Consider the following 27,756-nt stretch of genomic DNA (forward strand, 5'->3'; position numbering starts at 1 on the left):
TCCCAAGGAGTGTTTTTTGTGCAAAACTAATGCTTGGAATGAATTCAGAATCATGCAAACACCCTAGTTTCATATGTCACATGTTACTTAAAGAATTATGAAATTTGGACTTTTTTGCCTTATATAGGATGTTAAGGGTATGGTCACATATTATGCTAATAACTCAACTTTCCCACGGGAGTTGAATTTCAAACTTTTAGTACATGTTATTAGACACCTTTAGAAACACATTGGTGAAGAAATTTCTTGGTAACGATTTAGTTCCCAGATTTTCATAGATTTCTCTTACTAGATCTTATTTTAATGTTTGGGAGACAAGAAACACTTTCCTGGGGTTTTTATGTGGGTAATTTGTGTTTTTAGATATTTCAGTATTTCAAAGTGTCCATGGGCTCCATGATGTCATGGACACTGGGCTCACTTATTTCCTGGACTACATGTTGTCTCAGTAAGACAGCCCTCCCCCTATCCACAAGGAGGAGCAGTGGACCAAAGCATTATGGGAATTGTAGTCCAGGAAGGAAGTGAGCCCAGTGTCCATGACATCATGGAGCCCATGACCACTTTGAAATATTAAAATATCTAAAAACCATCATGTTACCCACGTAAAAACCCCAGGAAAGTGGTTATTGTCTCCCAAACATCATTAAAATAAGATCTGGAGAAGTGGCCCTTTAAAGTAACATGAAAGCGCCACGCGCATACAGATTAAAAAAAACAAAAAACATTTTAGTGCATAATGGAAAAAAAATAGCTCTGTACCTGAAATGACAAAATGAATCATCAACAAATGTAGAACTTATTAATGTACCTACACATATTTCTATATTTATATCCATGTTCCGTTTAGCGCTATTCAATAAGTTATCTATATATTTCCGCATAACAGCGCCTTTTTAAACAAGTGTTTAGTGCAATATGTACATGTCAAAACATTCACTCTGGACCAATATGAAACAGCACATTCACTCCATCTTTTCAGTGGGTCAGTTTGACTCCTTCCAGCAGGAAGAGTGCACAACTTATTTCTAATAAGTTTAACCCATTTTGGGCGGGAACCCCTTTTGGTGTTAGCATTATGTTAGGCTTTAGCTATTGAAAAATAGCAGATCTACAAGCTCATAGCGCGCCACCGAGTGGCGCGCTACAAGCTTGTAGGTCTGCTATTTTTGAGTCAGTAGAAGACATTTTTAGAATCTGATCTCAAGTCAAAATGGGTTAAAGTAGTGGTTTTCAACCCTTTTCAGGTCCATTATTTATTCGGCATTTGAGCCATGGAACCACCATTTGATGAGATTTAGCCTCTCAGACCCAAAACGTTTGTTTCCACGCTGTATTGATGTTGTACCATGAGGAGAGATCAAAATAACAATTCTTCTGCACCTCTCTAATTGTGTAGACTTCTTGCTGGGGACCACCTGGAACCCCCTCCTCAAGGACCACTGCTGGTCCCCGGACCACTGGTTGAAAACAACTGGTTTAACCCATTTTGGGCGGGAACCCCTTTTGGTGTTAGCATTACGTTATACTTTAGCTATTGAAAAATAGCAGATCTACAAGCTCATAGCGCGCCACCGAGTGCCGCGCTATGAGCTTGTAGGTCTGCTATTTCTGATCTCAGGTCAAAATGGGTTAAAGGATAAATTAGTTAACCACCGAAGCCCTACACGACGATTAGCAAACATAGCAGATCTACAAGCTAGATCTGCTATTTCCGCTATTTACAAATAACCTTTTTATTTCGTAAAAAAAAGGGAAAAAAAAGAATGGGGAGGGCGGTGGGGGTGGGGAAAAAAGAAAATAAACATTTTGCCTAAAATATGGACACCAGAGTTAATGTGGTTACTAATGTTGTTTTAAAATGTAAACATAAGAGTTTATTTATTTGCTTCTTCCACAACGAGACTTCACCTGAAAAAGTACGGATGTGGAGCAATACGGTAAAAACAAACTAAATGGTTTTTTTTATTAAGCGTAATAAAACAATTAAGATTTTTTTTAATCATGGATCCTCCTGGGAACATATAATAGGTTTTAAATTAAAATTGTTTTATATATTAGTCTATAGGTTAATCAGTAATTATTACAGCCACCTGGGCTTTTCTTTTCTTTTTCTCCAATTCTCGTACAAACTGTAGTGGAAATCAATCAACATTGAAGGCTGTGGGTGAAAAGTCCCTTTTAAGATCAACCGAAACATTTAAAGCTGAAATCGATAACTTTTTCCACGTATAAGATGATAGTATGTTAATACAATACTACAACTAACACAACTGTGGTGGTTGCAGTTCGTCTACCTGCTCTACTCTGACACCTACTGGCTGAAAAGAGGTATTGCATGAAGGTAAAATGCATAGGTTTGACAGTATAGAAATGTTGGCAGTCACAAGGAAGGGGGACCCAGGTGGTTTTAAATTCTGGGTAGGACATTAAAGGAGGAAGGGGGACCCAGGTGGTTTTAAATTCTGGGTAGGACATTAAAGGAGCACTTTAGCCACTTTCTCAACATGTCTTCATATAATTGGCGCCCACTATTAATGCTCAATTGCTCATTACAAAAAAATCACACCCGTGTGAACCGAGTGGTGCAGTGACGTCACACACTAACCATAGCAACCATGCTCACCTGTGCGTGGGGCCACGTACAGGTACACGTACAGGTACACGGGTACAGACAAAGCTGGTTGTTGGAGTGGTTTGCACCACTCAAAAAAATGAGAAAAAAGGCATAATTTCCGTCTACTCACTCTTGTGTCTCATTGGTGGGCTGTGAACAGTTCAGCCTCTCTCGTCCCAGGAGAGTTGGCATGCTGAAACAGAAGCGATTGTTCTTGAATTAATAAAACGTATTTTAAAAAGGTTTGAAACGATAAAACTCAGATGAGCTCACTGGTAGGCAGGTTTCAGAACTGCCCACAGCCCTCCTCTGAGACACAGCGCGAGTAGAAATAAATGTTAGCCATTTTCATAATGACAAAATTGGTGAGGAACCAATTGTGTGAACACAGGTTGAAAATTAGCTTCAAAGGGGAAACGGTTCAAGTGTCTTTGATGTTTGGTGGGACGGCCATTGTTAGATGCAGTTGAAAAGACTGAACATTACGACGTGAATAAATTATATTGTATTTTTCACTAAGACTTTTCTTTCCGACATCTTCATCATCTCTCTGCTCCCATCAACGACTTTACCAAACCTTTCTCAGAAAAAAACCCGTTCCCTCCGGTACGGTAGGATATGCGCTTGTGTTTAAAAATGTACAGGCGAGGCACACAGAAGACCACCGAGAACCCAAAGAGGCACACAGAAGACCACCGAGAACCTAAAGAAGAATTGAAACGTCGCCAGAACTTGAAAAAAAAGTTTAAGACAAACAGGAAATAAGAGTAAAACTTGAGGTTCCTTTTCAACACTCTCAGAGTTACTCACCAGACCAGTAAGGGTCCATTTGGTTACTAACTATCAATCATTTTGCTGGGGAAACCCCTGGCCCAGACCAGTAAGGGTCCATTTGGTTACTAACTATCAATCATTTTGCTGGGGAAACCCCTGGCCCAGACCAGTAAGGGTCCATTTGGTTACTAACTATCAATCATTTTGCTGGGGAAACCCCTGGCCCAGACCAGTAAGGGTCCATTCGGAACCCACTGAACAAACTGAAGATGCATTTTAAGACCAGCAAAATTCAAAGAAAAAAAGGCAGGGATGTAGAGATGGAAACAAGTAATGTGTGTTGTGTGTGTGTGTGTGTGTGTGTGTGTGTGTGTGTATGTGTGTGTGTGTGTGTGTGGTCCACAATGTCAACAGTTCCATCACCCCTTCTCTCTCCCTTTAGCCAAATTCCAATACCCCCCAAACCTCTGCCACTCACTCACTCACTCCAGCATGGCGGTGAAATTGGTGACCTGCCGAAATATGTGACCTTCTTGTGGACTTCACATAACTTACATGGAAGTCTTTAAATACGTGGCCTAAATACCGCTAGGTTGAACTCCGCGAAACGATTTACGTTGGCGTGATGTTACTCTACAGTGCACGGTTGTCACATATTATTTCAGCAGGTCACCAGCTTCACCACAAAACACCACCATGCCCGGAGTGTGAGCGAGCGAGCGGCAGAGATTCTTTTTTGGGGGATTGGTATTCATCTTTTGTCTTCCTCAAACCGCTTTCTTTCGCTGCGTTCCGTCCGTCAGCCACGTCCTCTCTCCTTCCTCCTCTCTCCTCCTCTCATACTCTTCCCTCCTCCTTCCTCCGTCGCCGCCACCCCAAACTCCCGCATCACTTCTTCCTCGAAGCCGTCCATCTCCTGCTCCAGGGCAGAATCCTCCTCCTCCTCGCCCTCCCCTTCCTCCTCCTCCTCTTCCTCCACCATGTCCTCCAGGATGTCTGCCACGTCCTCGGTGAAGTCCCTGAAGCTCATCAGGTGGTGAGCGAAGACGCCGTCGGGGAAGAAGTCCGACGCCAGCTTCCTGAGCTCCTCTGTCACGGAGGCCTCCACTGCGCCCGCCGCCTCCGCCTTGGCCAGGTAGCCCTGCAGGTGGAGGAGGAGGAGGTCACTACTAGGCCTGATACAATTATTACATAATCACCTACATTTTGAGCTCCTAACATCGTTGCGTTGTTCAACTCAGTGAAGTGAGGGGCTCTCTTATCATCATACGTCATCTCATTGCGGCCAATCACAATTTCCGTCCTCACTTGTCTTGTTTACACAATGTTTGTGTTTGAACAAACACTAAAAACTGGCCATTCATTGTCAATGGCATTCAATGTTCGTGTTAGGACAAACACTCAAAACTGGCCATTCATTGCCAATGGCATTCAATGTTAGTGTTAGGACAATGTTTGTGTTTACACAAACCCGTTAAAAAAAACGGAAAAACCCGTAAAACAGCTACCTGCAGGATGGCCTGAAACAGGTCATGGTGGACGGGCTGCAGAAGGCCCTGGGCCCGGGCGCACGTCTCCACAGAGTCACAGCGGAGCTGTGGAGGGCTGGCGTTCCTCTGGAGCTTGTGTTTCTGGTGGAGCCAGTAGTCAGGATGCTCCACGGAGAGCGGGGGGGAGTGGGACGGCCCACCTGGAGGAGGGGAGGGGAGCAGTTAGTTGCACTAGTTAAGAATGTGATTTAGATAGAATGTTGTTTAGACCAGTGAATTTCAACCTTTTTCATATCAAGGCCCACTATTCTTTCAGCATCTGAGCCACGGACCGCCGTTTGAGACTTGCTGACCCAAAACTAAATAATCTTGTTATCGTTGGATAGGATTTTGTCCACAATTTCTTTCTCTAATTAAGTAGACTTAAGTAATGCAGATGTTTAACAATGATTTAACAATGATTTAACTTTTGAGAGCATAAAATTAAACCAAATGGACCTGTATGGGTACATGTTTCTGTCCACCTGACAGAGACGATATCAAACTGAGTCCTGCTAGAAATGGAAAATATCGGAACAAATTTATAATAACCTTTGCCAGCGTGCCACACTTTGTCATCGCGGTGACCATGGTGGTGGTCATCGTGGTGGCGATGGTCATGTTGGCCGTCACGGTGATCGTGGCGATCGTCGCGGTGCCGTTTGTCGTGTTTGTCTTTGTCAGAGCGTCCTCCGTTTTTCCTCCACTCCTCTTTCTTCCCCTCCTCTTTCTTCCACTCTCTCTTTCCTCCTCCATGTTTCTTGTCGTCTTTCTCCTTCCACTCTCCCTCTTCGTCCCGGTCGTTTCTCTTGTTCTTCCAGTGTTTCTTCTCTTCTTTCTTCCCGCTCTCCTTCTTCCAATCCCTCTCTTCCTTGCCTTTCTTCTTGTCCTTCCACTCCTCCTTTCTCTCCTCCTCGCTCCATTTCTCCTGCTTGTCCTTCTTCCAGTCTTTTCTCTCGTCCTTCCCGTCTTTTTTTCTCTCGTCCGTCTTTCTCTCCCCCTGCTCTTTCCTTCCCTCCCTGCCCTTCCACTGCTTCCCCTCGCCTTCTCCTTTCTTCCAATCCTCTGTCTCCTTCCACTCCTTCTTCTTCTTCTTCTCCTCCTCCTTGTGTTTCCAGTCTTTCCCTTCCTTTCCTCCCTCCTCCCTCTCGTATTTTCTCTTCTCCTTCTCTTTCCACTCCTTCTTCCCTCCGTCTTCTTTGCGCTTCTTCTTCTCCGCCTTCTCTTGTTCCTTCCGTTCCCTCTTCTCTCTGTCCTTCCCCTCTTTCTCCCCCGCGTCGTATTTGTCTTTCTTTTTGTCTTTTTGTTTCTTCTCTTTCTTCTCTGCCTTTTCCGCTTTCTTGTCGTGGGCTTCCTGACCGCCGTCTCCCGTGTGGCCAGTAGGGGTCTCTGCAGCACCACCAGTGTCAGGTAGAGGAGGCGCTCCATCGGCTACTAAAGGAGAGGAGAATCAGAAACACAGTGTGAATTAGCACGATAAAAAGACGCTTTGACCCCCCCTCTCCCCCTCGAAAGGAAAAGTAGAAACACAGGAAACAGAGTGTAAAGTGGAGAGAAGGACAAGCACCACATGGGGCCAAATTCCAATAGCCAAAATGTCAGTGGTTTAGGTCTAGGTTTTTAATCGAACCTAAGAGCTGCCATCGGTCAGGCTCTATAGTTCACACCTCCCTGTATGTGTATGTATGTATGTATTCATTCAAGTTTTATTTATTCTCTAAATTACACTCATAATTAAACTCATTTTCAGAGTCGTCGAGTAATACAATATCATATAGAAAAACATCACAGACAAAGGTATACATGTGAAATTACAAGGTGTACAAATAAGACAAATTCAAAATGATCTAAAAACAGTTACATATCGTGGGGGTCTGTATGCTCACCAAGGTTTTAAAACGACTCAAGGGTACCAATGTGTTCAATTGTAATGTCGTTTGCAGGTCATTCCATGTATTAATTAGGGCCACAGAAGCTAAAAGCAGATCTACCAAGTTCAGACTTCAGAGTTAACTTTTGGTACCTTGAATTTGGGGAAATTACAGGATCGGGTGTGGTGGGGTTCAGAGTCCCATTTCAGAAAAGATAAGATGTATTTAGGACAATCTCCAAGCATGGCTTTATACAAGAACAGGTGCCAATGCAGTTCTCGTATGTATGCAAGTGTGTACCTCCTCTATGGGTCATATTAATGCCCTCATGTCTCTCCTCCTGTATACGTGCAGAGAGTGTGTGTTGGGTCAGAACAGCTCAGAGTGTCTAGCTCTTTGTGGAGGCCGGACACACACACACTCCAGCTCAGAGTGTCTAGCTCTTTGTGGAGGCCGGACACACACACACTCCAGCTCTGAGAGTGTCTAGCTCTTTGTGGAGGCCGGACACACACACACTCCAGCTCTGAGAGTGTCTAGCTCTTTGTGGAGGCCGGACACACACACAGTCCAGCTCTGAGAGTGTCTAGCTCCTCATCCTCTCGTTCTCTCTCTTCAGCCTACCGTTTCCCTCCTCCTCCACCACCACCGCCGCCTCCCTCTGCAGACGCTCCTTCATGGCTCCCTCCGTCGCCTGGCCCTGGGGTACTTTTAGCTCCTCCCGCTGCGCCTGAGGGGAGAGAGAGACACACACAGACACACATACACATGCAGAGACAAAGTGACGCACAGAAATTCAGAGATACAGACACAGAGAGAGACCATGGCCTCAGCTGTTCGTTTATATAATGTTTTTGCATAGCATTGTATATTTGTCACTAAACGCTTCAATGAATTGAATTCACAAGACCCCAATGGAAACACACCATAGCACTTTCTTGGCTTCAATCCGTTTGTATTGTATTACCAAAAATACACAGGGAAGACATATTTCAATATTCTAACCACACCTGGGGGTCTATTAGAGAAATGTTAACTCCATATACACACATACAAAACAGAAAAAGTACAAACATCACGGCACTCCATCTTTAAGATTTTATGCAATAATGGAAAACAGCCCATATAGATAGGTAGATGTTTTCACTGTGCAATATGCTTCCATAGAAGACACGTGGCTTCTATGGAATCCAAATGACAAATCAGTTGTAGCGACTGAGAACTTGAATCCACGGGTCCTCATGTGAGACCGAGCAGAGCACACAGTACATGCATGTACCTGTAGCTGAGCCTGGAGGTCAGAGATCTGCTCAGTTCCTTCGTCCAACTTATTGAGAAGATCTGCATCATCTGCAAGTGATGGAGGTCCCTCTGTGTTCGACCACTCCTACACCGCGCACACACGCACATTAGAGGAGTGGTTCTCAAACTTTTACGTGTCAAGTACAAATGTATATTAACCCATTCTGGGCGGGAAACCTTTTGGTGTTAGCATTATGTTATGCTTTAGCTATTGAAAAATAGCAGATCTACAAGCTCATAGCTCACGAGCTTGTAGGTCTGCTATTTTTGAAAAATCGAAGAGCGACTGACATAGAAACATAGCTTTTTCAGAAAACTGTCAGGATGTAGAAGACATTTTTAGAATCTGATCTCAGGTCAAAATGGGTTAATGGGGTCATCAATTTCTGTGTCGTCTTTTTAACCCTTTTAGACCTGATTCTAATGTCTTCTAAATCATGACAGTTTTCTGAAAAACCTATGTTTCTATGTCAGTCAACCTTTGTCATGTCAAGGACCACCCAGAATTATCTGTATTTGGCAGCGGACCCTCATCTGAAAATATGTTGTTCCAGGGACCCCTCAGAAGCAAATATTTGAGTTAAAATGTTCATTGTGAAAGAATATAGATTCAAAGAATTTTCACGATTTTTCAAAAATGGCAGATCTACAAGGTGGTAGCTCGGCACTCGGTGCCGTGCTATGAGCTTGTAGATCTGCTATTTTTCAACAGGTAAAGTTTAAAATAATGGTTAGGAGTGGTAAAAAGCTATAAGGTAGATGTTTTCGCTGTGCAACATGCTTCCATAGAAGACACGTGGCTTCTATGGAATCCAAATGACAAATCAGTTGTAGCGACTGAGAACTTGAATCCACGGGTCCTCATGTGAGACCCAGCAGAGCACACAGTACATGCATGTACCTGTAGCTGAGCCTGGAGGTCAGAGATCTGCTCAGTTCCTTTGTCCAACTTATTGAGAAGATCTGCATCATCTGCAAGTGATGGAGGTCCCTCTGTGTTCGACAACTCCTACACCGCGCACACACGCACATTAGAGGAGTGGTTCTCAAACGTTTACGTGTCAAGTACAAATGTATATTAACCCATTCTGGGAGGGAACCCCTTTTGGTGTTAGCATTATGTTATGCTTTAGCTATTGAAAAATAGCAGATCTACAAGCTCATAGCGCGCCACCGAGTGGCGCGCTACGAGCTTGTAGGTCTGCTATTTTTGAAAAATCGAAGAACGACTGACATAGAAACATAGCTTTTTCAGAAAACTGTCAGGATGTAGAAGACATTTTTAGAATCTGATCCCAGGTCAAAATGGGTTAATATATTTGGCCACAGACCCGCATCTGAAAATGTTTTTCTTCGTTCTTGCATGCGTCTGAAAACACTGCATTTTCACGGAAACGTTAATCTTTAGAAAGTAGCGACGATCATACCACGACTGGACACAAGACACTTGGATTATACTGTGAGAGTTGTGTGAGAGTTTAGTAACTGATTTTTTTGGTTGTGTCGTTTTAAAATGTGTTTGGTTCATCAAGCATTTTTGGTAGGAATGTGACACAAACTAAATGTGTCCATGAATTCAAGGCTTCACAGGGTGGGAAATTGATGAAGAGAAAGTATTCCTTGAATCCATTAAAACCGGGATTATTTTTTATTTTAGCTTTGTCTATTAAAAAAAATAACAGAGTTCTACAAGTTCAGAGCTTGTCACTTTGTGGCGTGCTGCGAACTTGTACATTAGTTCTAGTATTTTTAAAATTTTTGAAAAATCTTGAAAGTGTTTGAAAAACTTGAATTCTTTAAGACTCTCTCTTCTCTTCTGGGGGTCTCTGGCACAAAACACATATTTTCAGATGGGGGTCCGACGTGGCCAAATACATGTCATTTTGGGGGTCCTTGGCAAGAAAACGTTTGAGAGATAACGATTTAGAAGGCATTTGTAGAATCAGCCTCAGGTCTTTAACCCATACAGGCGAAATTTAAAAATGTTTTTTTCTAAATCAATTTTCTGAAAAATTTGAGGTACATTTTAACGATTTTTCAAAAATAGCAGACCGTCGTCTTTTTAACCCTTTTAGACCTGAGAACTGATTCTAATGTCTTCTAAATCATGAAAAACCCCATGTTTCTATGTCAGTGGTGCTCAACCCTATGTTTCTATGTCAGTGGTGCTCAACCCTTTGTTTCTATGGCAGTGGTGCTCAACCCTATGTTTCTATGTCAGTGGTGCTCAACCCTATGTTTCTATGTCAGTGGTGCTCAACCCTATGTTTCTATGTCAGTGGTGCTCAACCCTATGTTTCTATGTCAGTGGTGCTCAACCCTATGTTTCTATGTCAGTGGTGCTCAACCCTATGTTTCTATGTCAGTGGTGCTCAACCCCATGTTTCTATGTCAGTGGTGCTCAACCCTATGTTTCTATGTCAGTGGTGCTCAACCCCATGTTTCTATGTCAGTGGTGCTCAACCCTATGTTTCTATGTCAGTGGTGCTCAACCCTGTTTCTATGTCAGTGGTGCTCAACCCTATGTTTCTATGTCAGTGGTGCTCAACCCCATGTTTCTATGTCAGTGGTGCTCAACCCCATGTTTCTATGTCAGTGGTGCTCAACCCCATGTTTCTATGTCAGTGGTGCTCAACCCTATGTTTCTATGTCAGTGGTGCTCAACCCTATTTTTCTATGTCAGTGGTGCTCAACCCTGTTTCTATGTCAGTGGTGCTCAACCCTATGTTTCTATGTCAGTGGTGCTCAACCCCATGTTTCTATGTCAGTGGTGCTCAACCCCATGTTTCTATGTCAGTGGTGCTCAACCCTATGTTTCTATGTCAGTGGTGCTCAACCTTTTTCATGTCAAGGACCCCCAGAATTGTCTGTATTTGACCACGGACCCCATCTAAAAATATGTTGTTCCAGGGACCCCCAAGAAGCAAATATTTGAGTTAAAAACGTTCACTGTGAAAGAATATAGATTCAAAGAATTTGCACACATTTTCACGGGTGCTCATGTGAGACCGAGCAGAGCACACAGTACATGCATGTACCTGTAGCTTAGCCTGGAGGGCAGAGATCCGCTCAATTCCTTTGTCCAACTTATTGAGAAGATCTGCATCATCTGCAAGTGATGGAGGTCCCTCTGTGTTCGACCACTCCTACACCGCGCACACACACGCACACGCACTTTCTATGTCAGTGGTGCTCAACCTTTTTCATGTCAAGGACACCCAGAATTATCTGAATTTGACCACGGACCCCCATCTAAAAATATGTTGTTCCAGGGACCCCCAAGGAGCAAATATTTGAGTTAAAAACATTCAAAGAATTTGCACACATTTTCACGATTTTTAAAAAATCTACTCTGTGCCGCGCTATGAGCTTGTAGATCTGCTATTTATCAACAGGTAAAGATTAAAATAATGGTTAGGAGTGGTAAAAAGCTATGAGGCGACACCGATGCGGCCTCAGGTCTAAATGGGTTTGGACTTTTCCCCTGAGACGTTGCTCTATCCACTCCTCCATTAGTCAAGTCTCCGCGGAGATTGAAGTTCACCTTAGATTTGATTGTTGGATTAATTTCACCTTGACCTACAGTTAGCAGTCTAATGCCTTTTCTTAGCCGAGGAGTGAATAGTGATACAGAACTGTACAGACATTAAGACGACTACTGAAAACTGACCTGTTTTACTGGGATCTCTGCATCTCTCAGGTCCATGTAAGCTTCATATTCACTGTCTGGAAACAAACATTCACATGATAGTCAATCGATCAACCAAACTTTATATTAATAGTACATTTTGTACATTAAAAAAGGACCATACCGGTGTCAATACATGTCATTGACTATTCACAGAGTCATCCGTATCGTACATAAACAGACAATTCTTTTCCAGTAATGTCTTCATTTTTTGATGTTATGTTTGTTTTGATTTAAAGGTCATTGAAATATTACAGAAGTCATCTGAATAACTACGCCAGTGTTGGCTAAACATTACAGCACAGGTTAATAAGTGCTCTTTGAAATCGAATAAAATGCAAATAATAACCACGATTAGTGTGTGTTGGATGAAGCTCTCAAGCAAGTTTCAAGTAAGCAAGTCTAATGTTTGTTTAGGCTTTAGGGCACTAGTTAAACAAGCATTGACGATGTGAGTTATGTTATGTGGCCAACATAAATACATCTTGTGACTGATTTCGTTTTATTATTTATACAGTAACAAACTGCATGCCGATTTCTCAAATGGCCCTCACAGGTGAAGCAAATACAAGTACAAACACGCTCACACACACGTGCATAGTTGCATAGACACGCACACCCGTCTGTTGTTTTAACAAAGATATGTGAGGATTGGGAGCATGCATCAACATCACCACATCACCATGTGCTTACAAATCTAATATCCACTAAATTATAGTGAAGTCTGCCGTGCAAAGCATTCAAGGAAATGTGTCAAATGTAACCAAAATAAAAACATCTTTGTTATTTTCATGGATACTCATATTATACTCATGCGCGCGCACACACACACACACACCACACACAACCTACCGTCATCTACGTCAATGAAGATACCTGTAGATAAAACACACCTCAGTCTCAGAGTCCTTCAACTACTAATTTACGATGCCAACCAGAACCCATCCACAATTAGCTCACAAATAGTTTTTTGTAATTGTGTTAGCCCCCAGGCTATGGGATACACTTGGTCTTTAGGCTATGGGTGGGTACACACACACACACACACACACACACACACACACACACACACACACACACACACACACACACACACACACACACACACACACACACACACACACACACACACACACACACACACACACACACACACACACACACACACACACACACACACACACACACACACACACACACACACACACACACACACACACACACACACACACACACACACACACACACACACGCCGTTTGGGACACAGAAGGTCACCGGTTTGAAGTGTCCTGGAGCAACCCATACTCAGTCACACCCAGGTCGTACTATGGACAAGTTGGCCAACATGTGACCAAGTGACAGATATTGGACGTGGCAGGCTCCCCATGACGCGTCACATGTTGCAAAGGATGGTCAAAATAGTGTTGCCCCAACTGGCCACCAATAATGGCGTGCGAGTGAGAATGTGTAGCCCTGAGCAGGACACTTGACCCCTAGCTGCTCCCCACACCTATTAATAGCTCCCACTGCTCCTAGCAGGCTCTGTGCTTAGAAAGAAGAGTAGTTCACCCAAACTAAATTAATGATTTTCTATCAATTACACACCCCATGAAGCCTTGAATTCATGGAGATTTTAAATTATTTATCTATTTTTTATCCCACGATTTTGTAACCCATTTTTCACCCCTGGGCTCTACACACCCTCCGCCAACCTGGGGAGAGCAACGGACTTGAACTCATGTTTCCTTCATGCATGAGTGTCCAACTTGCTCCTTTACACCTGACAGGGGGGAGTTTCCCTGGTTGGACGTAGCACGTGGAAAGGAACACGTTATTCCAACCAGTTCCTTTCCCCTTCATCAGGCACCTCGGCTGGCAGTTTAGAGACCAGGATTACTGCATGTTTTTGTGAGGGTACCTACCCTAGGGGACACGGGGAGAACATGCAAACTCCACAAAGAAAGGCCCTTTCGCCAAACCCCACCTTGGGTATGGGCACTGATGACGCGGAGGACCCACAGCGTCCCCAGCGGGAATCAAACCCTGGACCTTCTAGCTGTGAGGCGACAGCACTACCGACTGTGCCCCCAATTCATTTTAAGGAACCAAGCCCGAAGGGCCTATGGTCCCTTATTGTATGTGTCTGTTTTTACCTTCTTCCGCCTTATATTGCAGTTCTGGCTGAACCGTGCCGTCGGTTTTCGCGAAACGCGGCAGCATGGTAGAGGGCTATGCCAAACGGTGAGGACGCGAAGCCCACGACCACTGGCCAAAGCGTGGCGCTATAGCACTCAATTGAAAATGCACACTTTGAACAGGCATAGCACATGAACCGTTTGACCCTCAGCAATAAAACTTCTATACACATATGCGTCTCCTCATGCCGAACAACTTTCGTGTTCTGACTTTTAACCTCACCCGCCATTTTGAACGATATCATGAAAAACAGTTCAAATCTATCTACTCCTGGAATCTTTGACCAAAATCCACGAAAAAGTGTACAGTACAAACTTTGGACCAATATCTAATGAAAATGTTGGGCTTTTGTTTTTAAGATTTATGAGCCAATGAAAGTTGCAGTTTTATGAAAATTCTTCTTCTGCCTCTAATACATACATGCAGAGTCACACGTTTATGAAACTTAAGTAGCGCTGACACCAGTCTTACTCCAATTGGCCAAAGGGGGGCGCTATAGCTCTTCTACCCCGGATTTGAACTCGGTTTCCTGTGCACATTTTTATCATTGAGCTAATAGAGCCCTGCCTGCTTGCTCAGGGGATAAATTAAATCTTGACCTTCAGGTCAAAATTCGTTTCTTGATCCTGAGTCTAGGTAAGACATGACCTTTGACACAACCTACTGTAAGGGGCCTATCTATACTTCTTTTTGTGTGAAAACTCATGATGAAATATTAAAGAAGAGTACCTCAAGTTGCCATGTAATGCTGTACTTTTTTTATGGAAATCTCCATTGGCCAAAGACGCGGGCGGGTCATCTTGCCTTTATATGTCTATGGTTTTAACGCTCTATTCTTAGTAAAACTGACCTGTGTTGGCTCTGTTCTTTTTTTTTTTACGCCTACACCGAATCTCGAAAATAGCCGATCTACAAGCCCTGCTGCGACGCGTTGTGAGCTTGTAGATCGGCGTTTTCCGGCGTTCCCACCAGACACTAGCCTAGGGCACCAAGTGGTCAACGCCTACCTGAGAAGAAGACGGTGCCGATGCCCAGCAGGATGATGGCTCCCAGAATGCACTTGTTCAGAGAGAAGCTGAACTCCTCCCCCCGGTGGGGCGGCTGGAACTCCTCTTCCTCCTCCTCCTCCTCATCCTCGTCGCTCCTCACGATCTGCTCCAGGAGAGTCCTCCTCCTCCTCAGCCCTGCGTCCCCCTCCTCCTTGCCTACCTTCTCCTCCCAGCCCTCTGAATCCATGGGAGAGTCTGGGGGGGAGAGCAGCCATTTTGCATAACTATACAAACACAAGTAGGGCTGAATGTCCTGAAACTATCAAAAATATCATTGGCGATTATTGCACATGGGCAGATATGACAACTAACGTTAATATACAAAGAAATCACTGACACATTTAATATTTTTTTCTTTCCAAAAAATGTACGAAATAGTGGAAATGGCTGATCTAAAAGCTTATAACACAAGCTTATAAAGAGTAGGCTGGTAGATCTGCTATTTATGCTATTTTTAAAAAATATTTGAAAATGTATGTACAATTTACAACATGGAAATGATTAATCTAATACAATATAATAATTTTATTTCATCAAAATTCGTTTGGATTGGACCCTGTCATACAGTACCTGTTTTGGTATCACAGACAACAAGGCGATATCAAAAGTTTGGTCAGAGAAAATCGCCACTTTGCGTCATTGCATCAAGACAAACTCCCCTATACTGCGAGGAAGCATTAGCTTGAGCTTTAGCATTTTTGAACACTCATACAGGCCAGGGGATTGACATTGCTACTGTATGACAGCCAGCTACACAGAGGAGATCCTCATATCCGCAGTGGAAAACTAAGTGAAGCGAGTTGAGCCGAGCCGGTACCATGCAGAAGAAAAGCACCGTACCAGGAGCAGGAGGTTAAAGCTGGGGGTTCCCAAACGTTTGCATGGCATGAACCCCCAAATAGCCATAGCCTCTGGCTGTAGCCCCCCATAGACCATATTCACATATGAATGATTTTTACATTGACTAAGACTAAATATACTGACAATTTCGTCAACACATAAAAACATGTTATGGAGGGACTAGTGGAGACGAGATCCAGTAGAACTAAAACAGGTCATCATGGGTGCGCGTGGGTGTAACAGACAGAAAATAGCTGATCTACAAGCTCACAATTGAATTCAGCTCACAATGCATTACGCTGCAAGTGAGTTGAGTGAGTTTGTAGATCAGCTACTTCTGGCATGCAGCCAAGTGAAAATGAGCCATTTCAATGGCATCACTGCCCGCCAAAAATATATATATTTTAGTCGGGCTAAATCAACTTTAGATTTAGTCGACTAAAATCTTACATTTAGACAAGTAAAACATTTCAGGTGACCAAAATAAACTAAATCAAAATGTGCTGTCAAGGTCAACATTGGGTTCCAGAGCTCATGCAGCTTTACAGTATCTCTACTGTACCAGCATCATGCTATCATCATACCAACCCCAGTGTCCAGTCCCTGCTCCAGATATGACTGTATAAGTCCAGAACCAGCTGGTCCAGTAAGTACACTTCACACATAAACACAGTCACCCACACAGAGTGCATCAGTAATAATACATAAAATGTTAACTTTTTATTTTTATCCCACGATTTTGCAACCTATTTTTTCCCCCAGTGTCAATTATGTGTCAATGGTTTACCTGATGACTCACTTTTTATATCCATTTCAGATTATTGTTTTATAAATATTAATTTGAATCAACAAATCTTCCAATTAGAATATAATTAATTAGCATCAACTTTTATACTGTACATTAAAGGTATATTCAGTGATTTGACTTAATTCAAATATCACTTGTTTTTACTGGATAATCCTCCCTACTATAGAGTGTGCTGACCATATAAGGAGTTCCTCCCTGTCCCCAGTGAGCCCCTGGGGTCAAAAAACCCTAGTTTCAGTTTTGGTGGCGGGTGGCAAAACCGTCATCCAATCAGGATGAGAGGGGCCTTCCTCCAATCATGATCGAGTGGGGGCGGGCCTTGGTGCACATGCTGTTGGCCTGTTGCACTTCCCCCCACTGTTACCGGGGCGGACTGGGTGGTTTTCCAAATCACCCAAATCACTGAATGCTCCTTTAAGATATAATATCAACACCAATCAACAAAATATATAAACATATCTACTCTTTCAGAAATAGTTATACTGAATTTTCCAAAGAATCCATTCAAATATATAAACTCACCTGCTTGTTTCCCCGAGTCAGTCACCCTCTGAGACAGCTCTGACTCCTCCGCTTCCTGCCCTAGCCCCTCCCCCTCTGTGGCTCCTCCTCCTCCCTGCATAAGCCCCTCCCCTCCCAGAGTCTCGGGTGTCAGCATCGAGGCGGGGGGCTCCTCGGGGGAGGGGCTTATGTGGGTGTAGGAGTCGGAGAAGGTGTCGGCCTCTGGGCTGGGCGGCACCAGGCCCTCGGGGAGGCCCTCCGATTGGCTGTGTGCGTCGTCATCGAAGGAGGAGGGGGGGCCGGAGACGCACAGGGAAGAGGGGGGACGGGGGTCAGGTGTCCCATGGGCGGGGTCGACAGTAGGGTTTTCAGTAATAGGGGTGGAGTCCTCATTGATAGGGGTGGAGTCTTCAGTGCTATGGCTGTGGTCTTCAGTGCTAGGGCTGGGGTCTTCAGTGCTAGGGCTGGGGTCTTCAGTGCTAGGACTGGGGTCTTCAGTGCTGGGGATGGGGTCTTCAAGTTCAGGGCTGGGGGTGAGGATGGTGTCTGGACTACGACTTTCACCTAGGTCCGTCCGGTCTTCTAAGCCCTGTGAACAGGAATCCTACAGTCAACCAACCAGCAGGTGTTAAGCCTACTTCAGACCAAAGATTTGAGACGAGACAAAACTGTTTTTATTAAACCCGATTTGTTCACAAATCTATGTAAGTTTTGTTTTTGGTATTTAAGAGTCAAAGTTTCCTAACCGTCCACTGTAACAAGACATCAGAGACACATACTTCCCTCAATCACCCAAGGAGAGTTTGAAAACATGAATAATGACAACAAACTCCCATATCTGTTGGGTGAAGTACAACTAAACGTGCAAACACAGCAGCAAGATTCGTGAGCTGCTGTGACAGGAGAAGGATGTCAAATGGAACACAACCACCTTAAAGACTATACTACTAACCACTGTGTATTCCTGCACTATCCGCATCCAGTGACCTCGGCACATATATAAATCGATCTATTGGATACTCTGACTTCTAATTGTACATACACTTTGTCTTGATTGTATTGTTCCACTTTTTGCTTTGGCAATGTAAACGTATGTTTTCTCACACCAATAAAGCCCTTTGAATATAAATGAATCGTGTGTTATGAGGTCAGTATACCTGCCGTTCATCCACAGGGAGCTCTGATGTCGCCACTGACCCCTCCACAGACGATGGACAGCCTGCTGACACACGCCCAAAGGTGGGAGGGCATTGAGAAGAGTTTAGATAGATACAGTACCTCCTTTCAGAACCGTGTGTGTAAGCATGCACGCGTGTGCGTGCGTTGCCGTCATAGGCCACATTTGGGCACAAAATGAGTGTTTATCCAAAATTCAAAGGACTGTTGTTAGAGTTGGGGTTAGTGCAATGACCCAAAAAGTTAAGTCGACATGAGTGTGATTGTGTGTGTGTGTGTGTGTGTGTGTGTGTGTGTGTGTGTGTGTGTGTGTGTGTGTGTGTGTGTGTGTACCTGCTGTATTTGTGCTACTGCCTTCATGTTGCTCTGCCCTCAGTGTCTCAGCTGCAGTCTCCTGAGACAGACAGACAGACACTTAACACCAATTATGCGTGTATACACGACTTTATAATAAAAAACACAGGGTGCCTTGGACGTGTATAGGCGTCTTTAGATCTTTTTTTATTGATATCAAAGTTCAAACCATTTTATAAAAATCTATTTTGGCCGTTTGGCCTTTCCTTCTTCAGTGATCTCCTGCACACTGCCGTTTACTTCCTTGTTTACAGCCTTGTTTTATTTTGAAGAATTCCCCGGCAAAAAGGTGTTACACCGGGATCCGCACGTAATTCCGACGGAGCATTAGTCCGACATGTGGGAACCGCTCGAACATGCGCTGCTCCCGTGCTTGCGGTTATGTTAGGTTAGGGTTTGAGGTAGGTTGTCCTTTGTCGGACCAATGACTAGTCTGAACTAAGTACTGCACCCGTTACACCTGGAAACCAGGCAAATCTGCAATTGCCCCTTGAAAATGCAAGTTCCTCACATAGACGTATACTAACGCAGTGATATTATTCTGGCCAAGCCCACTATCAGCTCCCATCTCATTGGCACATGAGCACTGCGTGGTTATGGAATGCTTTGGAACCAATTAATTTGTTAAATCCAATCTGAGAACTGCCGACAGTCTCTTGGAATAATACAACGAGCATGCTAACAGTCTCTCGAAGTACTGTTATACACAATTGGAATTATTTATTTGATATACGTAACATTAAAATGTTCTGTTAATTAGGCCTAAACGGATCGTGGCACACATTTCGTTATAAACAGTTACACACAGACAGACAGACAAACATGGCAGGCACACAGACAGACAGACATGGCAGGCACACAGACAGACAGACAGACATGACAGACAGACATGACAGACAGACAGACCGACCTCTGGGGTGACGACAGTCCAGCTGTTGGTGCCACTGCTGTCAGACATCGCCCTCTAGTGGAGCCGTCCCGACTCCTGCAACACAATGACATCGTCTTATTGAACGCCAGTCTTCAGTTCGGGTGACAATGAATATAATAGTTACGAAATAGGACTGCCACCTCTCCGTTCTCTCGACTAAAACCTAAATCAGAAAATCAGTGGAACAATGCAAGCCAGTTCTTACATTTTAGGCATTTAGCAGACGCTCTTTGTCTTATCCAGACAGAGCGACTTTGAATAAGTAAGATAAACACACTCAGTAAACTAGGACCACAGGAAAACCAATAACCTAGCATTAGTGTCAAACGTTTTAATTTCAAGGCCCCGCATAACTCTTGAGGGTACACAAATGCAATTTGCACACTCTCAAGAGTTACAGAACTGTAAGGGTCCATTTGGAACCCCCTCAAGGAACCCTGAGAACCACTGCCTTTTATGTTTTGGACATAAAAGGTTTGCTCTTGTTCATACATAAATGCCACAAATACTTGGTGAATAATAGGGAATGTGGAGCTCTGTTTTGTAGCCGTTGTGTCTCCCATAGGGTCTCATCATATATTGTATGTAGATTAATGTATTGTGTGTGGTAATATGTGGACAATGAAAAGTGTTTCATTCATTATCCCGACATGGAACTAGCAGGACACACAAACACACATGTTACTGAGCTGTCAGTGACCAGTGGTGGAAAAAGCACTGACATTTTGAAAAAGTACCAATAGTGCAATATAGAATTCAAAATGTACTTCAGTAAAAGTACAAAAGTATTGGCCTCAAAATGTACCAAAAGTAAAAGTAAACCTTATGTATAATTAAATTATACAGAGGGTCCCATTTCAAGTTTTCAAATGTATAAAAAATAGCTGATCTACAAGCTCACAATGTGTCGCAACGCAGTGTAAATGGTAAATGGTGCATTTATATAGCGCCTTTATCCAAGGCGCTTTACAGAGATTGTGCATTACATTCACACATTACATACACACATTCATACACCGATGGCAGCGGAAACCATGCAAGGCACCAACCAGCACATCAGCTGCAATTAGGGGTTCAGTGTCTTGCTCAAGGACACTTCGACAGTAACTCTGGGGGAGCCCGGGTTCGAACTGGCAACCTTACGGTTACCATCCAGCCACTCTACCCCTGAGCCACCGCCGCCCCTCGAGTCGTAAGTTGTAAGCTCGAGTCATAGATCGGCTATTTTCAAATGGCCGAAATGCATATAGGGTTGAAGTGGTTAGTGTATGTTTTGTAATGATAATCCCAAATCTACAAAAAGTAACTAAAGTTTTCAAATAATTGTTGTGGAGTAAAAGCACAATAATTGCCTCTGAGATGTAGTGGAGTAGAAGTCGAAGAATTATTCAAATAAAGTACAAATGCCTCAACATTGTACTGAAGTACAGCACTGGAGTACATCATTAGTTACTTTCCACCACTGACAATGACACAGGCAAAACTAAACGGACATCGTCTCTTTACACAAGGACAGTATTTGAATAGAGGCCCAATGCTTTCAGCCTTAACACACCCAGCTTTACAGTGTGTGTGTGTGTGTGTGTGTGTGTGTGTGTGTGTGTGTGTGTGTGTGTGTGTGTGTGTGTGTGTGTGTGTGTGTGTGTGCCTGTAGATTGTATGGATGCGTGTGTGATTGCCTGCCGTGCCTGTGCTTAGTTGGCACGTCATCGTGTTAATGTATGTGTGGTGTGTGTGTGGGTGCACTCGCACGCACGTCGTACATGTACAGTAAATGTTGATGCATGCACATGGACGTACAATTATGCGTGTGCGCTACTGTGTGGTCCCATGTGCACGCATGCGGATACACTCGTGCACGCGATAGTATGCAAATGTCTGTGAGCTCGTCGTTAGTGTGTGTATGTACACTTAATTACAATACGTGTGAGGGCCAAGTGTCCACAAGTATAGTAGAATATGAGAAGGAGGACCGTTTTTTTCGTGCTTCTTATGGTGGGGAAATGTTTTAGGCTGAATTAGGCTTACAATTAGGACAAGGTTCAGGTTGGGGTTAGGATTAGACATTTAGGTCAGGTTTAGGGTTGGAGTTACAGTATGCCTGATTTATACTTAAGTTACGTACAGAAAACATGGCAGATCTACAAGCTCACAATGTCATCGTGCTGCGGCACATTGAGCGTATAGATCAGGGGTTCTCAACCTTTTTGGCCGGGGACCCCCGGAAATGCTTTGGCAACGTCTCGGGACCCCCGCCCCGCCCCCTCCCGACCCCCAATATAAATTGACTGCTACAATAACCTTAAACCATTTTGGGCGGGAACCCCTTTTGGTGTTTTAAGCATTGTTAAAATTTAGCTATTGAAAAATAGCAGATCTACAAGCTCATAGCGCGCCACCGAGTGGCGCGCTACGAGCTTGTAGGTCTGCTATTTTTGAAAAACCGTGAACCCCCCCCCCCCCCCCCCCCTTTTTTTTTCTTCTTTTTTTTAAATAATTTGGGGACCCCCTAAAATAATTTGGCGACCCCCCGAGGGGTCGCGACCCACGGGTTGAGAACCCCTGGTATAGATCATTGATTTTCCGCTTTAAACGTTAACAATGGCAATATCTAAATATCTTTTCGTATTCATGAACCATTTAGAACCTGGGGACAAAACACCTTCTGAATCCTAACAGTTTTCTGAAAAACCAACATCGTCTCGGTCGGGTGGATCAAACCCATACATTGTCCAAAAGTTTTACTTTTCAGGATTCAAATTCAATCTACAAGCGCTGCTACTTTTGTAGCCTGGTTAATAAACCAGACCGAATCAGCCGTTGGCAAAACATTTTTTGCCTGCCAGCGGATTAGGGTCTGGCGAGGCTCAGTAGCACGCCTCTTTCCTACAACCGAGAACAGGTCGGGCCAATCGGGACACGGTATGCAATATGGGCGGGCTTTGGTACAGTGACGTTCAATGCTTGAGACCTTTGACTGACAGTAGCTCTGACCAATTGCGTCGAAGAGAAAATGTTTGAACCCGCCCCCCGGGAAATGAAATCCAAGTGGAGCCAGCCCAGACTAATATACCGCGACAGTGTTGTGTGATATTAGTCTGGCTTATTAGCCAGGCTACTACTTTTGGGCATCACTGTGACTGTAGTATGATCAAGTATAGCATTAAAAACACAAAAAGTTTAAATATGCAGATAAGAGGGGTACTGTAGTGTACATGGCAAAAGAAAATAAAAAAATGACGCAGATGCTTTCCTGGATTGAACGGGCTAAAATGTCGACGTCCTCGCAAGTATAGAACGCGTGCGTGCGCGTGTGTGTGTGTGTGTGTGTGTGTGTTTACATGTAAATGTTCACAGGGCTTGCATGCATGTGAACATTGGGTTCTTCATTAGTAGTGGCTGTGTGTTGTGTTGCTCTGCCTGGCGGTCTGACTCCTAGTTGAAGGGGAGATATTTCCCCCCCGTCCCTCTGGTAACTAAGGCTGGGTCTATTCTAGACATACAAGCAACGGACACGTTGCTACACAGTAAAGACTCCGGTGTTAATTTAAAGGGGAATACGAGCCTCCTTCTCTCTCTCTCTCACATGTGGGTCCCCTTGGAACACATCCTTTGAACACATCCCTTATTTATTTATCTTATTGTACACTTATGCAATATTGAAGCAATGATTTGTATGGTGTGTCCTACTGTATAAGTCCATGTGGGCTGGGCACCTCTGGTGCATGAAACACAAATAAAGAATCTATCTATCTATCTATAGGCCTAGTTCACTCAGTGTGAATGGCCGAGCAGGAAACACGGGTTCAAATCAGGGGTAGAAGAGGGGAGTTTACCACACTGAATTTGAAAAAGCAATGCCTTTATTCCCAAACTAGGGATGCACCGTTGTTGAAATGTTATCCCGACATAAAACAGCTTGAAGTATTTTTATTTTAAAATGTTCCAACTTGTTGACTTTTTGAAAGCTTCCCCAGAAAACACAGAATCTGCAGCCTTCATCATCACAAAAGGCTTTTTCAAGCTTTTATTTTAACATAATTATTATAAATCTGCTAAAACCGATATATTATTTTGATATCGTTTTGATACCGATATTGCATTTTAAAGCCAACGTCGGCCGATACCGATTATGATGCCATGTGTACATGACATTTGTATTCAAGTTAAATAAAACAACTTGTTTGTTTTATATTTTCTCCCACAACTCTCTTCTGTTACATAATTGTGGGATTCAAGTATGTAATTGGTTACTGGGAAAAGTACTGATTCAGCTCTCAGCATCCATATTCTGGGAGGAACATTAGCCAAAAAGTACTTGTTTTCTTTGCAAAGATTTAGTTAGTTTAGTTAGTTTTTTTCAACCAAGGTTCATGTTTTAGGTTGTTATTAGAGAAAGTAAAAGATGAGTGTAATTTTTTTTCATTTGCTGCTTTCTTTCGTTTTAGGGATTTTAGCTGTATTTGACAGGGGGGCAAGGGAATTCGAGCATGGGGATAAATATGTATTTTTTTACAAAATATTATTGCTTCTTTTTTTATTATTTACTATAGTCCTAATAGACCCCAGGAAATTACATCTGGCCACAGAAGATCACAGGATCTACTGAATGTGAAGGTGGCCTACTGGGGGGAAGCCACACTGTGTGTCGTAGGCTCAATATGTCAGTTTGACACATTCAGTAGATCTCGTGATCTTTTGTGGCCAGATGTAATTCCCTGGGGTCTATTAGGACTATAGTAAATAATAAAAATAAAAAAAGAAATGGCAATAATATTTTGTAAAAAAAAGTTAAAATGGGCCGCTTGACTCGCTTCACGCTGCGTTTCAAGTTTGTGGAGGCACTCCGAGGCAGTGGAGCTGCTACTTCTGATGCGTTGTGTGACGCTGTAGTATGATCAATTAGGGCGTTAATTTAGGATAAAACACAAAGCGTTAGAATATCCAGATAGAGGTTGGTTTCTGCCCGACAGCAACGATATATCCGCCTATTCGAGACAGTTACTGAAGACTGACACCTCTCAGTCTCAAAACATAACACCAAAACACGCCACACTGCAACACAGACTTAGTTTATAGATCTGCTATTTTCCGCTATCACACGTACAACGACATATATAGGGTTTTTAATCGGTTAACCACGGTTAATGACACACTTCAAAGTCCCTTAAAAACTTAATTCCCTGTCAGTAATTTAGGTCTTGTGCTGCTAATCACGGTCTGGTCCCGAGAGAGAGAGAGAGAGAGAGACACTGAGCAGAGCCCTGGGGGCCTGGTGCCAGTGTTGCCAGATTCTGAGAGAAATAAGCAACAAGATCTACGATAACAAGCCCAGAAGAAGCGACTATTAACAGTTTAACCACTTTAAACTGATAAACCGTCTATTTGACGATAGCCGATCTATAAGCTCACAATGCATTGCGATGTGATGCAGTGAGCTTGTAAAGGCAAAACCCCCCCCAAAAAAACACAGCTTATCAGTCAGTAGATTTGGGTGAGGTGCTGGAGTCACGATGAAGCCAGATGAAATAAGAAAGAGTGGCTCCACTCCGGTCTGCTATTTTCAAATAAACCTTGAAAAATATCTGATATTTGGAATATTTTTGTCCCTGGCAGTTCGCACATGATAGTTTCAGATGGGGTCAACGGACAAATACACAAGGACCCCCCAGGTGTTTCACGACCCCAACCACTGGTTTAAACAACATTTAGGAAGCGAACACATACAAGCAAGCAACTACTGTACACTTTAGAAACAAGCCTGAAGGTGCATGAGCTCAGTTCGGGGCTCTCTCCAGATTAGCAGAGGGGGAGTTGCACCCAGGATTACAGTTTATAGGCAATTGCCACTGGATGAAGACCTTCTTCGACCAACAGTAAAGCATTTTCCATCAGCACGGTCGGTTAACAGCACTGAAGGCGGACGTTGTTAACCCGGGCCTCGACCGATCCGGTATGGAAGTTATTGAGTTGATTCGCATATTTGATTTGGCTTAGGTTCTACGTCGGATGCCCTTCCTGACACAACCCTCTGCATTTACCGAGGCTTGGGCCCGGCACAAGTAGGACACTGGCTTGTGCCCCGTTGAGGCTGCACCGAATGAAGACAGGGGTTACAATTTACAAAATCGTTTGGAAAAAATGTAATTAAATAAAGAAACAAGCCCCAAAAAACAACATTACAAGCAACTTGCCAAGTCCGCTTATTATAAGCAACTTCGGGATTGTTTGTTCTTTGACAAACAATCCCGAAGTCGCTTATAATAAGCAGACTTGGCAACGCCGCTTGGTGGAGCGTCACATTGGAGTGGCTCGAATAGATTAGCAGCTAAATATAACCTCCATGACACAGGGAAGTGAAGAAAGGAAACCAGAGAGGAGGGATGGATGGATGGAGGGATGAGGGAGAAAGAGAGCCAGAGGGAGAGTGCAACATTACACAGCCTTGAGGACTAAAATAGACAGCCATGTAACGCTCATGATTCACAGGGTATTCTTGAAGATATGCACGACTTATAAACGAATTCAAGAGCTGTGTCTATCAATTCATTTCTTAGTACTCTCTTGATTAGATGATTCACCATACAAAATAAAACAGCTATAGGGGCCTATTTGGAATTTGCCAGAAGGCTTTCATAATCATAAGTGGGGACAGTTTGGTTTTTCACAAGCCATGCCATGCCCATGACCCCAACAAAACATCATAATAATGTTAATTTAATGATTTCTAAGTGTAAAAAGAAATAACATTTGGAAAACTCTCTGAGTTGAAGTATAGCCCACTGGTACAGTGGGAGTTAATCAGCCAATGCAGGCTGACCAGTCCAGTACTTGGAGAACTGAATCCGCCTAAGTAAATATCCATCACAGAAAACTACTTCCACATGTCATAACTGTTTAGTTCTTCTGAATGATGCTTTTCTTTTCTTTTTTCTGGTCTTGGTCTTCCACAGCAGGGACAAGAAATGACCAAACATGGTCACATGCAGTGGTAAAAGTCCAGTACAAGAACAGCAGCACCAGATTGATTAGATTAAACGCCCACTTCATTAAGAAAACATGAGAGTGGTCTATAATCAAATGTTAACAGCTATCAAAATCAACTGTTTTTTACATCGAAGCGAAGCTTTAATTTGAGAGGCGTTTGACAGCTGTCAATTATGGTAATCATCAAATAAATCTCTTTAAATTAATTATCATCAAAAGTTAGAAACAACAGGACACGAATCGTTATTTACTTATTCTTCCCTTTTTTGTACAATATATTTACAGCTAGGCCTATATTTCCTAGAACTTTCTTCTCATGTAGAATAAAATGCGTGGTTTGTTAAATTCACTTCAGCTTGACAACAGGACAGCGGCGGAGCAAGAAGCAATGCAGACTGCAGTGCAACATAATGTAACATAATGTAATGTTTGTTTGTGTGTTTTTGTTTACCTGTCCGGTCAGTTGTCTTTTGCTTTGATGCTAGTCAGTCCGTCCCGTCAATGAAACGTACCGTCCGTCAATAAATGGAGTAGTTTCTCTTCTCTCCATCAACTTATTCACACAACTAGTAGTTGGAACATTTTGATCAGTGCGTCAAGTAGGGACGACGAGGAGGAAGATGAGGCTTCCGGTAGCGAAACTTCAAAATAAAACATTATGTGAAAGTAATCTTTCTGTTTCTGTTTACAGCAGCAATAACTAAATGGTTTCCCAGAGTTTGTGAAAGTAACTGTAGTACTTATAGCCTACCTTTACATTTCTGAAATACTTTCTTCACTAGTTTAGTAGTTTTTTTGTGTAGATTTGTGATAGATTAATAATACAATAATAATAATAATAATAAATACATTATAAATGATGTACTTGTTTAAGCTACCCAGCAGCACATGTTCAAAATAAATCAGCCCCACCTTTACCAGCTGCTGCAACCTTAGTTACAATTTATTATAGCAATTACCAATATTATGAAATATATATTCTAACATAAATGAGTAGATGCCTTTACATTTGGTAGCATACTGTAGGCAAAGTATATTTTGATGTCAATACTTTTGTAATTTTAAACTGAGCAGAAAATGTTACGTTACAATGTTTTTGAGGCCCTAAAAGTCTATAGCCTACTATGGGGCC

The 27,756-nt window shown here is 43.1% G+C and overlaps 1 protein-coding gene across 6 annotated transcripts; it reads right to left on the minus strand.

The window, feature by feature from the left end:
- Window positions 1–2,398: 2,398 nt before the first annotated feature.
- pbxip1b (pre-B-cell leukemia homeobox interacting protein 1b) lies at window positions 2,399–27,210 on the minus strand. 6 transcript variants are annotated; one of them, XM_079504345.1, is made up of 15 exons: window positions 27,076–27,210; window positions 19,617–19,691; window positions 18,686–18,746; window positions 18,334–18,395; window positions 17,198–17,765; window positions 14,986–15,222; window positions 12,634–12,657; window positions 11,764–11,819; window positions 11,132–11,239; window positions 8,995–9,102; window positions 8,071–8,178; window positions 7,416–7,521; window positions 5,473–6,354; window positions 4,900–5,081; window positions 2,399–4,532 (listed from the first exon to the last, which is right to left on the minus strand). In XM_079504345.1, exons 2-15 carry the CDS (start codon window positions 19,662–19,664, stop codon window positions 4,191–4,193), a joined length of 2,892 nt encoding a protein of 963 aa, XP_079360471.1. In that variant the 5' UTR covers window positions 19,665–19,691; window positions 27,076–27,210; the 3' UTR covers window positions 2,399–4,190. The 6 variants fall into 6 exon arrangements, with proteins under 6 accessions (XP_079360471.1, XP_079360470.1, XP_079360473.1 ...); XM_079504344.1 differs by having other exon boundaries at window positions 18,334–18,398; XM_079504347.1 differs by lacking the exon at window positions 11,132–11,239 and having other exon boundaries at window positions 18,334–18,398.
- Window positions 27,211–27,756: the final 546 nt, after the last annotated feature.

This window comes from Electrona antarctica (genome assembly GCF_951216825.1).
Source record: "Electrona antarctica genome assembly, chromosome: 6".
Lineage (NCBI taxonomy): Eukaryota > Metazoa > Chordata > Actinopteri > Myctophiformes > Myctophidae > Electrona > Electrona antarctica.

Excerpts from the sequence above, each read along its gene's own strand:
- pbxip1b (XM_079504344.1), bottom strand. The coding sequence starts at position 19,664 with ATGTCTGACAGCAGTGGCACCAACAGCTGGACTGTCGTCACCCCAGAG. Across the intron at positions 11,820-12,633 it reads CTTCATTGACGTAGATGACG|ACAGTGAATATGAAGCTTAC; the intron begins GTAGGTTGTGTG and ends GTTTGTTTCCAG. Across the intron at positions 9,103-11,131 it reads CCCTCCAGGCTAAGCTACAG|GAGTTGTCGAACACAGAGGG; the intron begins GTACATGCATGT and ends TGCGCGGTGTAG.